General features: G+C 39.9%; 1 protein-coding gene across 1 annotated transcript in view; it reads left to right on the top strand.

The window, feature by feature from the left end:
• The window catches only part of sppl3 (signal peptide peptidase 3), a 40,468-nt gene extending 26,774 nt beyond the window's left edge, over window positions 1–13,694 (top strand). Inside the window, exons 3-11 of the mRNA XM_004538196.5 lie at window positions 1,865–1,956; window positions 2,141–2,260; window positions 2,485–2,563; window positions 3,546–3,658; window positions 4,181–4,287; window positions 7,312–7,475; window positions 9,001–9,191; window positions 9,351–9,460; window positions 10,459–13,694. Of these exons, the coding sequence (XP_004538253.1) occupies window positions 1,865–1,956; window positions 2,141–2,260; window positions 2,485–2,563; window positions 3,546–3,658; window positions 4,181–4,287; window positions 7,312–7,475; window positions 9,001–9,191; window positions 9,351–9,460; window positions 10,459–10,530 (1,048 nt within the window). The 3' untranslated portion in view covers window positions 10,531–13,694. The remainder of the gene's footprint in view (window positions 1–1,864; window positions 1,957–2,140; window positions 2,261–2,484; window positions 2,564–3,545; window positions 3,659–4,180; window positions 4,288–7,311; window positions 7,476–9,000; window positions 9,192–9,350; window positions 9,461–10,458) is intronic.
• Window positions 13,695–14,233: the final 539 nt, after the last annotated feature.

Here is a 14,233-nt window from a genome sequence, read left to right on the forward strand (position 1 = left end):
ACTTTTAAGGACTTTTTCCTTAAAATAGGGCATCACAGCTAACCAAAAACAACAGAGAACGCCTCTTATGGGAGTCTCTGTCTCTTTTTATGACCTTAAAATGTTTTATACACTTTGTGGTACTGAAAAAAGGTTGAAACACTAAACATTCATATAGCTGTGATTATACCATGAAACTGCCACTCAGCCATCACTCCAGCAAGCACAGCAGCTTGCAAAGCATCAGACAAAATTTAGTTAGTTAATTATTATTAACTTATTGCACTCTGCTCATTCTAGTCTGAGGCGGCTGCTGTTGGGAGGCATGCCATTTGATTTTGCACAGTATAAATCTCTGGCAGCGATGACAAAAATAAATCAAAATGTAAAAAAATTCCAACTTGGCTAAGGTGAAATCTTAATTAGAAACAAAAAGTGATACAATTTTTTACGATAAAAAATGTCAGTTAAATATATGATATAGGAGACACACACAGTGATATTTGAGAAGTGAAACAAAGTTTATTGGATTTACAGAAGCAACCAATGATTTATACAGGAAAATAATGACTATTAAGGTTGCCCAAACTTTTGCATCCCACTGTAAGTGATAAGTGGCCTCAAACTATTTTTGCAGGATCTCCGAGGCAAGATACGTTTTTGTGTAGGAAGTGTTTGAAATGCGACTTGGTGGTAACTGATGTTCCCAAACTTTGGAATTTCCCACATTTTCATGTGTGTTTGAAAAGATGGTTTACATTAGCAAGTTTGACTTACTCATGCATCTCAGATCAGCTTGTTGCAGCTGTTGACGAGACTATCTAAAGAACCTCAGCCCAACTACAAACACAAGTGGCACCTTTAAGTAACTGATATCAGGATTTTTTATTTTTGGTTACTGTGTTGTTGGTCTTTAAAACTTTCGTTTTGTCTTTGAATCAAATCTGGTTTGAACTGTAGGATCCCAGCCTCTCTAGTGTGACAGTAATCTTGTACTTTATTAACATGAAAAGTGCCATAGATGTTAAAGAATGCAAAAAAGATGGTTAGAGAAGGCAACGAGTTTTCAAAGATATCCAGTGAGGATTTTTCTATCTGTGTAACAATAAATGGTATAAAGTCTGCTTATAATTGTTTAGATAAACATGCATCCATACGTAATTTCCACTGCTTCTCCACATTTTCAGTTTGCACCCTCTTCTGGTAGTATGGCTTATAGTACCAGAATGGAAAATTGGTATCAAAGTATGACTTAAAAAAGCTACTGTAGATAAGCATAATTAATTCAAAACATGCATCAAGTTTAAATTTGCTAATGTTTAAGGATTAAATTTTTTTGAACTCAAGGTTTCCAGTCCTGGGATTTGTGAGTCAGGCATTCTGACTCAAAGAAAAGATGTGCTTTTTCAGGCACAAGCTTTACACTCTTCTGCCCACACTCTTTATTAGCAAGTCATCAGACTGGACCTGTGTATGCAGACTTGGCCTGCACAATATGAAGAAACTCAGTATTGATTATCTGTTTGACATGTGACAAAGAAATATTAAAATATGCATTTTTGGCAGTACAGGTCTCTTGTCTTTTTTGCTTTAATAGATACACAGCTTATGTAGAAACCAAATATTTAAAAAACAAAAAACAAAACCTATGCCTAGTAAATGAAGAAATAAAATTAAAAGCTTGCATGCTAAATGTGAGGGTCTTTTGCAAGGTGCTTATCATGCAAAAGACCCTGAAATTGAGCTGCTAGAGCATCCACAATGAGATCTGATTTGCAGAGATTGCGTTTTCACCTCCCTTCACCTCATACTAATGTACATGCTTTGAGGAGCTAATTGTGGAAGCCAGAATCACACATAGGTTTTCTTTCCCTTCCTTGTGCAGGTCATTAAACATGGATTGTGAGAACCAGGACAAGGATAAGGATGGAAACCCTTCAACAACGGGGTCATTCAATAACAACAATACAAACAACAGTAAGTATTACATACAGGGCAAAGTTGAACTGTGCATGCTAAACGTTTTCTTGGATTTTCAGGTAATAACTTATGAATGATTAAATTCTCTGCTCGTACCGTTGTTTTTAAAGTCATATATAATATCCATTTCTGTTTTGTGCATTTTAATCCATCTTACATTAATGTTTGAATTCCTTTTCAGGCATTCAGACTATAGACTCCACACAGGCCCTGTTTCTGCCCATAGGAGCCTCAGTGTCTCTGCTAGTCATGTTTTTCTTCTTCGACTCTGTACAGGTGGTCTTCACCATCTGCACTGCAGGTAACTACCAGTCTTGAACATACCACAAAAAATAAGCTGTGGAGTTATTATAAAGCTTTTATGTTAGTGTTGTGTAATTACGCACTGGGGAAACATCTTTACTGCATTGATTATTATAACTGAAGACATTAGCTGCCCCATTAAACTGACAGGAACCACTGGAACAAGCAGCGGAGGTGAACTGGGCTTTGGATTTAACTGCTGTGTTTTGTTCCTCTCCTCAGTTCTTGCAACAATTGCATTTGCATTCCTTTTGTTGCCAATGTGCCAGTATCTGACCAGACCCTGCTCCCCACAGAACAAGTAAGAAAATCATGTTTCATAGTCTTTCTGGCTCCTGCTCAATTGCTCTGTGGTGTTTTGCGTTTCTTCCACAAAGTATTCAAAAAGGTCTTTTACTACTGCTTATCAAATGTCCTTGTCCTCTCAGCTGTTCCTGGTGTGATGGAAATGCTTTGCATTAATTTCACAGAGTAGAACGGAAACTAGATGCAAAGCTCAATACCACTGGGAAATTTATTTTGAATGTTTGGAGGTAGTAAAAATTCAATAAATTCTCTTGCATTGCCTTGCTCCATATAATTTCCATTTAAAAGTTCAGCATAGTCTCTAGATTAAGACATCTAGAATAATCAACTCTTCTATTCCACCGGGGAGTTCACACAGAGTCACCAGGAGAGCTCATCTGCTCAATAAACTGACACGGAAAAAACTGCTTTAAATAAAAACGACTTTGTTTAAACATTCAAATCCCCATATCTAGTTTTCAGTAAATCTTTGTCTGCTTCTCTCACCCAAAACAATTCCATACCTACCCAGAATCCCTTTAGACTTAATAAAGTATGGTCATGATGGCAACGGCTTTCCACATGCCATTTGACAAAAATTCCTGACATCACCCTCCCATCAAAGCATCAGCTGAATGCCCCAGAGCAAGCCTGAACCACTGAGGCTCCACCCTACAACCCACACAATGTAATGGTTTCTCTGCCAGCGCCACACCCCAGGGAAAACTCCTAGCTGAAAGATGGACACCTGCATGCTATTTACCAAAATAACTACTGTTAACTTGATCTGTAAAGCAGTTTACAGGCTTACCTTCCACTCTCACTCATCCAAACATCAGTTGTCTCAAACATAAGTTCTTTGTACAGTAGTCGATATGCAGCAGATCCTCAGTTAAGAAATATATCCACCTGTAAAAGTTTTTGTGCACTGCATTTTACCCCAAAGTGCTCTGTGAGATTTAAGTGGGTCACTTCTGTGTCTTTTTGTCTCATTGCAGGATTTCGTTTGGTTGCTGTGGGCGCTTCACTCTGGCTGAGCTCCTGTCTTTCTCACTCTCTGTTATGCTGGTGCTCATCTGGGTGCTGACTGGACACTGGCTTCTCATGGACGGTACGTTGCTCTGCCTTAACTTTTGTATGAATGTTGCTTCAGTTCATACTACAAACAGAATGAGAATCCACAGATAAGAGCCGCAGCAATGAAATTTAAACACAAAGTAGTCAGGTTTCAGAAATGTAACTGCAATGTGTGATTTGGTGTTGTTTTAACATGCCCTGCTACACAGCATGCTAAAAGTAAGCATTTTAACATCTTCAGCTTGTAATGATTCATAGTTTTAAAAGAAGTACTTCTCCTAATGGTGGAAAAGTACATGCTAAATATTAGTCATTGGTTCTATATTTTACCCACATGACTAACCCATGAACTGGCATTCCAGTTCGCTGGACTTTGAAAAAGGTAATGACAGACTCCCAGCTCAATATAAAGGTATATGTTGGTATTCATCTTCAGTTATGCAGCCCTGAGAAAATCAATTTCAAGTAGGAAAATAATTTGAACAGCTTTATCGTGTTGATGTTTTCATTCATTTCTTTTGAAAATGTGAAATTATATGTTGTCCTCTCCTTTCAGCTTTAGCCATGGGCTTGTGCGTCGCCATGATAGCGTTTGTGCGACTTCCCAGTCTGAAGGTGTCTTGCCTGCTGCTGTCAGGACTGCTCATTTATGATGTTTTCTGGGTAAGAGATGCTCCCAACCCAAATTAAACCTGCAACACATACAAGCAGCTTCCATGAGACGCAGCAAACAGACTGCGATATATGAAGCACACATTCAAAGAGAAAATTTCTGTTTATAAACAAAAACAAACAAACATGATGATTCACGATTATGAAAGGCTTTGTATTTATTCCTCAAACCTGCAGGCCGGTGTCTGTCATTGCTGATTAAGTGAGGCACTTTACATTGAACAGTATTGAGTTTGGGGGAGAACTTGATTGCATTGACTGCTGTGCAGAAATTAAATAAATCATGAAAAATTAAAAATTCATTTGGCAGAAAGCAAAACTGATCGAATTAACATGTTAAATGAATCATGAAGGTGATCTTGCTACAGAGGGTGCTAGTCCAGGAAACACTAGATCACTAATTCACTAAGACATTTAAGCATCTAAGTCTTGCTAGCATTTTATGGCAGACTTTTGGTATGTCTCTCTTCTTTGTTTAATATCCTCTAATTTTACAATGCTACACATCTTTCAACAGCCCCATGTCTGGTCAGTTAAACAGTTCTTCCATTTTGTAGGTAGTGTGTTGAGTACTGCTTAGAGCTGCTCAAAACAGAGGAAAAAAATATATTTTAAGACACAAAAAAATAGTTGTGTATCTGTGTTTACATGCACAAAAGGTTTACGTTTTGTGTCTATAAATAATAGAGCGATGTTTAGCTGTCTCTGCAGTAAGTTCATCTCGTGGATGGTCTTCAGCGCCACTGTCTTAGACCACTCGTTCTGCTCAGCAACCTAGATGAGCTACAGCATCACAGCAGCAGCCCTTTACCTGCTGTGGGTTCATGTTGTCCTCCAGCTCACAGCAGATCTCCAGAGCAGAACAACAACTTTAATAATGGCAGAGACTGTTTTAAAAGTGTGCCGTCATAACGCCACCCATTCATTTCTGAAGTCCTGATTGTGAAGCCTCAGGTTGAGCATTTCTGCTCTCTCGCTTCCTTAATTGTAAAAAACCCCCCACAAAAGTGACAAGGACAAGTCTGACTGTGAAGCCACATGCTCATTTTCTATTGACTTGTGATTCATACCACAGAAATTCCTCTATGTTGAAACAAGCCACGACGAAGATTTACATAACAGGCTTAATTTTCTTAATTATTTATTTTCGTGTTCAAAATTACCCGAAATGATTGACTGAGCCCTTCAGCTCAAGGAAGGTGTATACAGGCATAAAGTCAGAAAGCAGTTTTTTCCCTTAGACCTCTATAGGACCAGAAGTCTTTTTGAAATTATAGCCATCACTATCTAGTCGCCTTCAGATAGATTCCAGGATTAAGACACTTCCCACGTCTGCACTGGCTTCATTTTTCTGACCCGGTAGCTGCATCCATATTTTATATTAGACAGTTGTCTATCAAAGACATCTGCAGTTGTGGCTTCAGCAATGAGAAAAAGAGTCAAGACATATATACATAAAAATATATATATGTGTATGAAACTGGCAGTGATTCCTAAACAGACGATGCAGCACTTATTAAAATCTCTTGAATTAAAACTTATTAAACTACACCTCTGGTATGCAAAGACAGAACTTACAAACAAGTGTCTTATGATCGAAATACTTATGGACGTAGTTGTATACTTGGGTGACATTCGGTGTATATATAAGAAGAGAACCTGGCCAGTTTATTGGAGGACCACTATTAAAAATGTTTCAATCTGTCAGTATATGGCTTTAAATGAAAAGGAAGGGACAGAAAAAACAACCTTCATCCATGTTATGAAATCTGTTTGTTTCGTCTACCTGGAAGAAAAATATCGGTCAATATCTGAGATTGTGGCAGCACAGTGGCACGGTGATTAGCACTGTTGCTTCACAGCAAGAAGGTCATGAGTTCAATTCAACCACCTGTTCGAAGCCTCTCTGTGTGGAGTTTGCATGTTCTCCCCCTGTTTGCATGGGTTCTCTCCAGATACTCCGGCTTCCTCCCATAGTCTAAAGGTGAGGCTATTTAGGCAAACTGGTGAATCTAAATTGCCCATGTAAGTGTGACTGGTTGTCTGTCTCTATGTGTTAGCCCTGCAAAGAGCTGGTGACCTGTACCCCGCCTCTCGCCCTGTAGTAGCTGGGATAGGCTCCAGCCCCCAGTTCATGTTCAGGAAGAATTCAAAATTAACTTGATGACAGCCCTATGATTTTTTTTTTTTTTTTTTTTTTTTTTTTTTTTACAAAATAAAATTTTTTGTTGATTTTATTTTGTAAAGCACTAAGGAATGGGTTAAATGTGCATGTCTGCTGTCCACTGATGAAGCCGTTTGCTTTTCCCAGAACAACCAGCATTTTGAAAAGTGCTTAAAAATGGTCAATTGTATTTTGCGCTAAGTACAGACATTTTTACACCAGTATTGAGTGTTACCCTAATTTAAAGCCAAGTCAGTTGCCTTTGAATTTGACAAATGCCATAAGCACCAGAATCGGAAAGCAGTACAGCAGCAGCTTTGCAAACAAACATGCCGCTTTCCTTCAGATTTATAGAAATTTTAAATTCACATGGGTAAAAGGGTAAGGAAAGCTGAGTGCCATATACATTTCATTTATGGCATTCAGTAGAATTTCCATTAAATACATCAAAGTGAGCACACGCTCTTGAAGAGTCTGCCCTGTCAGCTATGACTGAAGAGCACATAATGCAAACACACAGTAGTCAGACATAATCTCCTGAGACCGGTAGCTTTGTCTTTATTAAAGAGCTGTTATGAGTTGCTCTGTCAGAGTGAATTAAAAGTGCATAAATACTGATGGTGCCTCTTATCAAAACTTGGGCATTGACAAATTTATAAGCCGTCCCTGCTGTGGAATTTCCGTGTTACTTAATATCAAAACTGGCTGCAGCCATCTTCTTTTAAGTGGGATTTTCTTGCTTTTCATGCCATAAACATTGTGTTTTGAGTTTTATGAGAAAAGTCGCAACAGTCACTTTGGGTTGTGGTGAAGCCTGATAAGTATTAACAGCCGGCTCTCTTTCTTTCCAGGTGTTTTTCTCAGCATACATCTTCAATAGTAATGTGATGGTCAAAGTAGCCACTCAGCCTGCTGAAAATCCCATAGATGTCCTGTCCAGGAAGCTCCATTTGGGGCCGGGGATGGGCCGTGACGTACCCCGCCTCTCCTTGCCCGGCAAACTCGTCTTTCCCAGGTAATGCTGCTCTCAATCATAAAGCAGTGCAGTGTGTGCTTGGTACACATTCATTTGGGATCACCGAGTCGTTTGCTTGTGATCAGCCTCTGCGTGTGCATGATGTGTGACCTTTATTCAGTCACTGATGCTCACTTCATCACACCGCTCAGCTTTTTGACATTTAAGTTTGCTAAATGTTACCGACCCTTGAAAAGACATCTTTCAGGTCCCACGAGGTGAATCCTAAAGTATTGTTATCTCGCGGCTGTTGGTGTCGCCAACAAATTTACAACACCTTCAGGAAACAAAGGACAAACATTTTAACTACCTCTTAAGATCTGCCTCAAGATTAATGCTAAAGGGTACATCCTAATAGCTGAAACTGTCAGTGAATTAGTATACCAGTTTGTGGGGTTTGTTTGTTTGTTTGTTTTTGTCCCTTTGTCACAATGAGTATGTATTCTTTGTGTTGGATGACAACCTAAACATGAACTTAGACACCGTCAGACAAAACACGTGCTTGTGCTTCAGAAAGGTTTGATATGTTATGTTTTCCTCGTACTCTGCTTTGGAGTTATATTGATTAAGTGAGAAAACAGCTGTTAATGTTTTATTTCCTGCCATAGAATGAGTTGCAAACATGACCTTGCTGATTCTCTATACCTCCATTAAAGGATTGAATTGCATGAATCGAGTCCCTGGATCAATATTAGTTTGATGTTTTCCCTTTTCCTTTTTATTTTTTATTTATTTATTTATTTATTTATTTTCAGAATTGCATATTTTTCAGGATATGATGTGAAATTTTTTGCCCCGTCTTGCAATGGTAAACAGTCCTTACAAATGGAAACTTGGAAACCGAATCTAAACCCAGATTTGGACCAATGCCAGAGGTTAATCATCTCCAGCTATAATTTTGTTGCATGATCCTGCTAGCAAACTAAACCAATCACATATTCTATCTTACTCTGCATAACTTTCTTTACTGAGGTCAAATCAAGTGAAGCTCAAGCCTCAGACTGCATTAAGTGCTCCATTTTGGACAGTTTTTTGACTCTTGTATTATGTCAGAGAGGAGATATACTTAATATGGTCCATGGTCTCCAGCGCAGCAGGTCAGAAGAAACTAGGCTTAAAGGTAGAGGAGCCACAAGTGCCTTCCAGGTGTAGGTTGAATTATAAGTTAAATAAAGATTATTATTATTATTATTATTATTATTATTATTATTATTATTATAAATAATAGCTGGTAATAAGCAGTTCTAGGGCCCCTTTAAAAATGAGTGTGTTAGTAGCACTAACAGAGCTGCAGTTAACATAATACAGCTGAAGCTGACACCTAAAGCTGTCAGTTCCTTTTCTGTTTCAGTGATCGTAGTAACCACAGTGCGGCTACCATGGTGACTGACTTTTGGCCGATTTCAGTCTGATATTTGCTCAGGACCTTGTGTTGGCTTTAGCCAAGTAGTGATGAAATGGAAATAAAAGACACAGGAATTGATTTGCCATCATTTCTTCTTTTTTGCTCTTTGCTCCTGCGCAGTTCCACAGGAAGTCACTTCTCGATGCTGGGAATAGGAGACATCGTGATGCCAGGGCTGCTGTTATGCTTTGTCCTGCGTTATGATAACTACAAGAAGCAAGCGACCGGGGAAGTCCCAGGGCCCGGTAACATGTCTGGACGCATGCAGCGCGTCTCCTATTTCCACTGCACTCTCATCGGATACTTTGTAGGTAAGCAATCAATGAAGGGATGGATAAGGTCAAGGTTATATTGTCTCAGTGTTAGGCAGTGGTGAATTTTTGTTTTGTTTTTTTTAAAGCTGTGACCTTTCAAAATGTTTTGTCTTAAGTATTTGTGACATTTCTGACATGTTGTTGATGTTTCCTCAGGACTGCTGACTGCCACCGTGGCCTCCAGGATCCATCGTGCTGCACAGCCCGCTCTGCTCTACCTGGTGCCCTTCACCCTGCTGCCTCTGCTCACCATGGCCTACCTGAAGGTATAATAACAGCCATGGACTGTGGCAAAAATCTAGCTGTTGCAGTTCTGATTTAGAAATAACAAAAGAAAGAAAGAAAGACTACGTGTGGGGGGAAAAAAATAAGCTCTTTGCTTTGTGCTGCTTTTAGAGAAGTGTGAATCTAATTGTTAAGTGAAACTATAAACTGCACTCAATTTCTATAAATGGTAACATTTTCTTCGAAAGTGCTAAAGGCTTGCCCATGTTGTTTAATAAACTGGTTACTGGGACTTTAAACTAAGGAAAATCAGAAGACAGTGATAAAATGTCAGCATGCTTTTTCAACGCACATTCATCTGACTTCAACAAGAAACTCATACTTGTGTATTTAAAGGTTCAGTCAGGGTTTATTTAACAGAAAAAACTCGTCATACTCATGTGTGTGTGCGTGTGTGTGCGTGTGTGTGTGTGTGTGTGTCTTCCAACAAACTAATGCATACTCTTAAACTTAAAATTAGTCCATTTAAAAAAAAAAAAAAAACAACAACAGCATAGAAGCAGGCGCCACTTTGTGGAAGCCACCATGTTGGCCTGCCATCTTGAATAATACAGTGTTTGAGATGGACATCGCCATCCTGCCGATAGTCTTTTAGGTATGTTGACCTAACCCTGCAAAAACGGCAGCGCTTACTGACAGAAAGGTTCAGGATACGCTCGATAACTCACCTCAGTATCACTTTCATGAGACAGAAGTGAGCTTCACTGAGTCGTTGCCTCGTATCAGACTACTTTCACAAAGTTTTACAGCCTCCTCCTACATAGAGGTGGACACCTGGCATATTGACACCTGAGGTAAACAGAGGGATGAACAGCAGCGAGAGTTGTTTGTCCTACAGGGGCCACCGTAGCTTATGCAGTTGAATTGGGAGGGGTAAGAAAACAGAATTCGGTTGACTACTGTCTGCAATCTATTGACATTTGAGTGATTCGCTTAAAGACTCGTAACTTGTGTTTGTCTTGGTGTTTGTGGCCCACAGGGGGATTTGCGGCGCATGTGGTCTGAGCCTTTCCACACTAAGTCTAGCAGCTCTCGCTTCCTAGAGGTATGATACAACTTGGGACAAGCGACCAGCACGGAGAAGTTCTTTTTTTTTTTTTTTTTTTTTTTTTTTTTTTTGTTGTTGTTGTTGTTGGTTTTTTTTTTTTTTTTTCTCCCTTAATTCGAGGGAAGGAGAGAGGGCACACTCACAGTGAGGCCATGTTGTCATCACTCGTTCATGCTTTCCACCAATCTTCTGAGAAAACCCTCCGAAGGGACACCAGTGTGTGGATCACAACGCCCCGACACAACTCATCTTTGGTCCCTATATCCTCCCTGTTTCATCTCTGCTTCCTCTCTGCTGTTTATTTCCTCTTCACTACAGCACATCCTGCCCATGCTGTTTTTGTTCTGCCCCCCCCCCCCCCCCCCCCCCCCCCGCCCCCCTCCTTTTTCACACGTGTATAGTTGGTCTCATTTGCCACTTCCCTCACATGGCCTCGTCTCATTCGTCAGGCCTCTTCTCTGTCTGCAGTTTCTTCCTTTTTCTACGTCTTTAATTTCCTCTGCATCTCTTTGTCTATGACTCAGATGAACTCGAGGGCAAGGCCTCCCCTCCCCCCTTTTTGTGGACTTGCAGTTGTGAGACATAGCAGGGGTTTATATATATTTTTTTAGCATTGTCGTGGTCATTATTATTAATATTGTTGTTATTATTATTATTATTATGGAACAACTGAAAAAAAATGGAGTTGAGGTGGAGTATTGCAGCGGCACAGGAGAATGCCCACGAGCAGCGACACCGTAAAGGAGAAGAGTCTTCCCCTTCCATCCGTCTGCCCTCGTTCACCTTAGCTTTCTCCCATCTGTTCCACCATCGCTCCATAATGGCTTCTCCTCGGCGCTCCTGCTCTCCTCTGACACTCCCCGCGAGCTCCTCCTCTCTGTTCATCTGCTGTCCTCATTCCCCACCCTCACAGATAACTATGTATTTTATTTAGAAAAGTTTTATTCTTGGCATATACAGAAATGATGCATTATAAATTGTTAAGCTGCCTCCTCCCCCCAGCATCGGCGGGTGGGGGGCGCTTCTATTTGTATATATGTGTACACATGTATTTGCAGTATCTTGAGTTTGTATTTGTGTTTGGGAGCATGTTGAACAGGGTGGGAAACTGACGCCAGCCAACAGCCGAATTTTTGGTGAATTTTGACTGCCAGCTGCGTCGACAAGCAAGCGTCCATCTATTGGAGACAGTTTTCTAAATGTTTGTCGACTTGTCCAATAGAATCAACAGATGGATTTTTGTGTGTGTGTGTGTGTGTGTGTGTGTGTGTGTGTGTGTGCGCGCGTGTGTGGTTTAAAAAACAAAACAAACAAAAAAACAATTTCCTTTGTTACTGATCAATTGCAAAGTTAGTTTCCTGTTCTAGTGTTAAAGTGTGTGTGTGTGTGTGTGTGTGTGTGTGTGTGTGTGTGTGTGTGTGTGTGTGTGTGTGTGTGTGTGTGTGTGTGTGTGTGTGTGTGTGTGTGTGAGTGAGTGAGACAGAGAGAGAGAGAGAGCAGAACAAATGAGTGAATGGTTGTTTTACATGGGTTTTAATTTGAAATCACGAACACTGAAGTTTAGAAACAGCGACAATAGTCAGGTTTGCATTGAGCTGGATGTTCAATCAAAACTTGCATGAACTTTTACACAGAACTCACCAGAGGTCATTTTTTCTTCGGACAGGTGGAAATGTAAAAAGTGTTGTTTTTTGTTTGTTTCAAATAAATGAATGTTGAAGTAACTTGAAGGTATGATACGTTACTTTTATCCTGAAACTACATGTTTCAGTGATTTTGCACATCCCAAATTTGCACCTTTTATATATGACCTTGAAAATACACTTCTTTCCAGAATACACAAGTCTTTTTGTGTTTTGGCAAAAAAAAAAAAGGAGGAAAGGAAAAATCAACAACAAACCACAAAAAGAACAAATCAAACGAAACATCTGATCTGAACTCTGTAAATGTCAGTGTTTGACCTCAGTCGATGAAAACCTGACTATTGTGAGAGTTTGAAATCGAAGCCTGCTGCAGAGGAGGGTCATTGGATATGAAGGCTTACTGAGATTAAAGTAGCTACAGATTAAAGGTTTTGTGGATGGATGGTGAATGTGTATGCGTGTGTGTTTGGACCTGTTTGAATCCATTGAGCTGAGTCATGAATCAGTCACACCATTCAGAAATCAGTGAAATAATTGAGGTTGAAGCTAACCCACAGGATGTTTTTACTGTCACCATTAACTGATGTTTTTTTTTGTTTTGTTTTTTCTTTTTCTTTTGGTCTTTCCACTGTTTTGTGGTGCTTGTCAGTTAATATCTAATGTATACTGGAAAGTGTGTGATTGAAGATGTCTGGATGCATTTTGCTGGCTTTTTGGGTTTGGGGTGGTGTTTTGTTTTGTGTTTTCTTTTTATTCTTTTTTTTTTTTTTTTTTTTTTACTTTTTTATGCTACCTGGCCGTGCATGTTAAGTGTACAGTGTATCATTTCTCAGACTGCATTAAACAGGGCTACTGCAGTGCTGAGCTCTGCTGGCCAACACGGAGACATTGGACCTATGAACTCCTGTCAGTGGGTAGTACAAAGGCTGCAGGTCAGAAGGACTTTGATTGGTCAGCTCTGACTGAAAGTTTTGACCTGAGTACTGTCTGCTTCGGGATTTCTGGCAGTTTGCTCATTGCAGTCGTCATAACTGACATCATGGATCTACACCCCCCCCCCCTTTCACCTCTTCATGGACAAGGCAGAAAATATATAGATTTATATACACATATACATACCCGTGTGTGTGTGTATGTATATGTGAATATATGCATAACTAATGATCTTGGGGGGTTTTTTGTTTTGTTTTTTTTTTATTGAAATTTGTTTTCTTTTTAGCCCCTCTGTATTTTTAGTTTAGTGCTTTAGGTTTTTTCTTTTTCTTTGTTTTTTTTTCTTTCCATCTCTCTTCCCCTCCAGCAGAGCACACGAGCTCTGTCGGTTGAGTTGATATTACGGCTGAATGGATTCTGTATAGAAAAATGGTGAATAAAATAAATTAAGAACTGTGTAGTGAAACATGAATCCTGAAGCGCTTGATCTAAAAACACTTTGTCTCCTTTTAACCCCTCTTCCCCACCCCCTTTGCTCCTCTCCCCCCTCATTCAGGATTCTGCTGTAAATAAACATGACTCTAACTGTAACACGAGTGCATCTCTTTCTTTGGGTCCATCTCCTGTGTTGGTTTGTCATACATGATCGGTAGTGCCATTGAAGAAGGGGGGAAAAAAAAGGTTGTGCTTCGACTTAGGTAGCACTTGATTAGGCACACGTTAAATACAGGGTTGGTCCTTTTTGACATGAAAGCATTACACAGTTTTTGCACATCCATGAGGCAAATCTCATTTCATCCCAAATGTGCTTCATTGGAGGTCATTCAGTACAGTGAACTCATTGCCAAGTTATGAAACACTGAGGTGATCTGAACATTGTGAATGGGTGTGTTATCCTCCTGGAAGCAACCATCAGAAGATCAGTGCACTGATCCTAGTGGGATAAACACGGTCACCACCAATACCTCAGGTAAGCGGTGGTGGTTAAATGATGCTCGGCTGGTACTAAGGCGCTCAGAGGGTTGCAAGAAAATCTCCCACACTATTACACCACCACCAGTTTGAACTTTTGATGCAAGGCAGGATGTATTCATATCCCAAATTCTGATCCTACAGTCAGAAAGTTGCAG

The sequence above is a fragment of the Maylandia zebra genome, linkage group LG7 (assembly GCF_041146795.1).
Source record: "Maylandia zebra isolate NMK-2024a linkage group LG7, Mzebra_GT3a, whole genome shotgun sequence".
Classification (NCBI taxonomy): domain Eukaryota; kingdom Metazoa; phylum Chordata; class Actinopteri; order Cichliformes; family Cichlidae; genus Maylandia; species Maylandia zebra.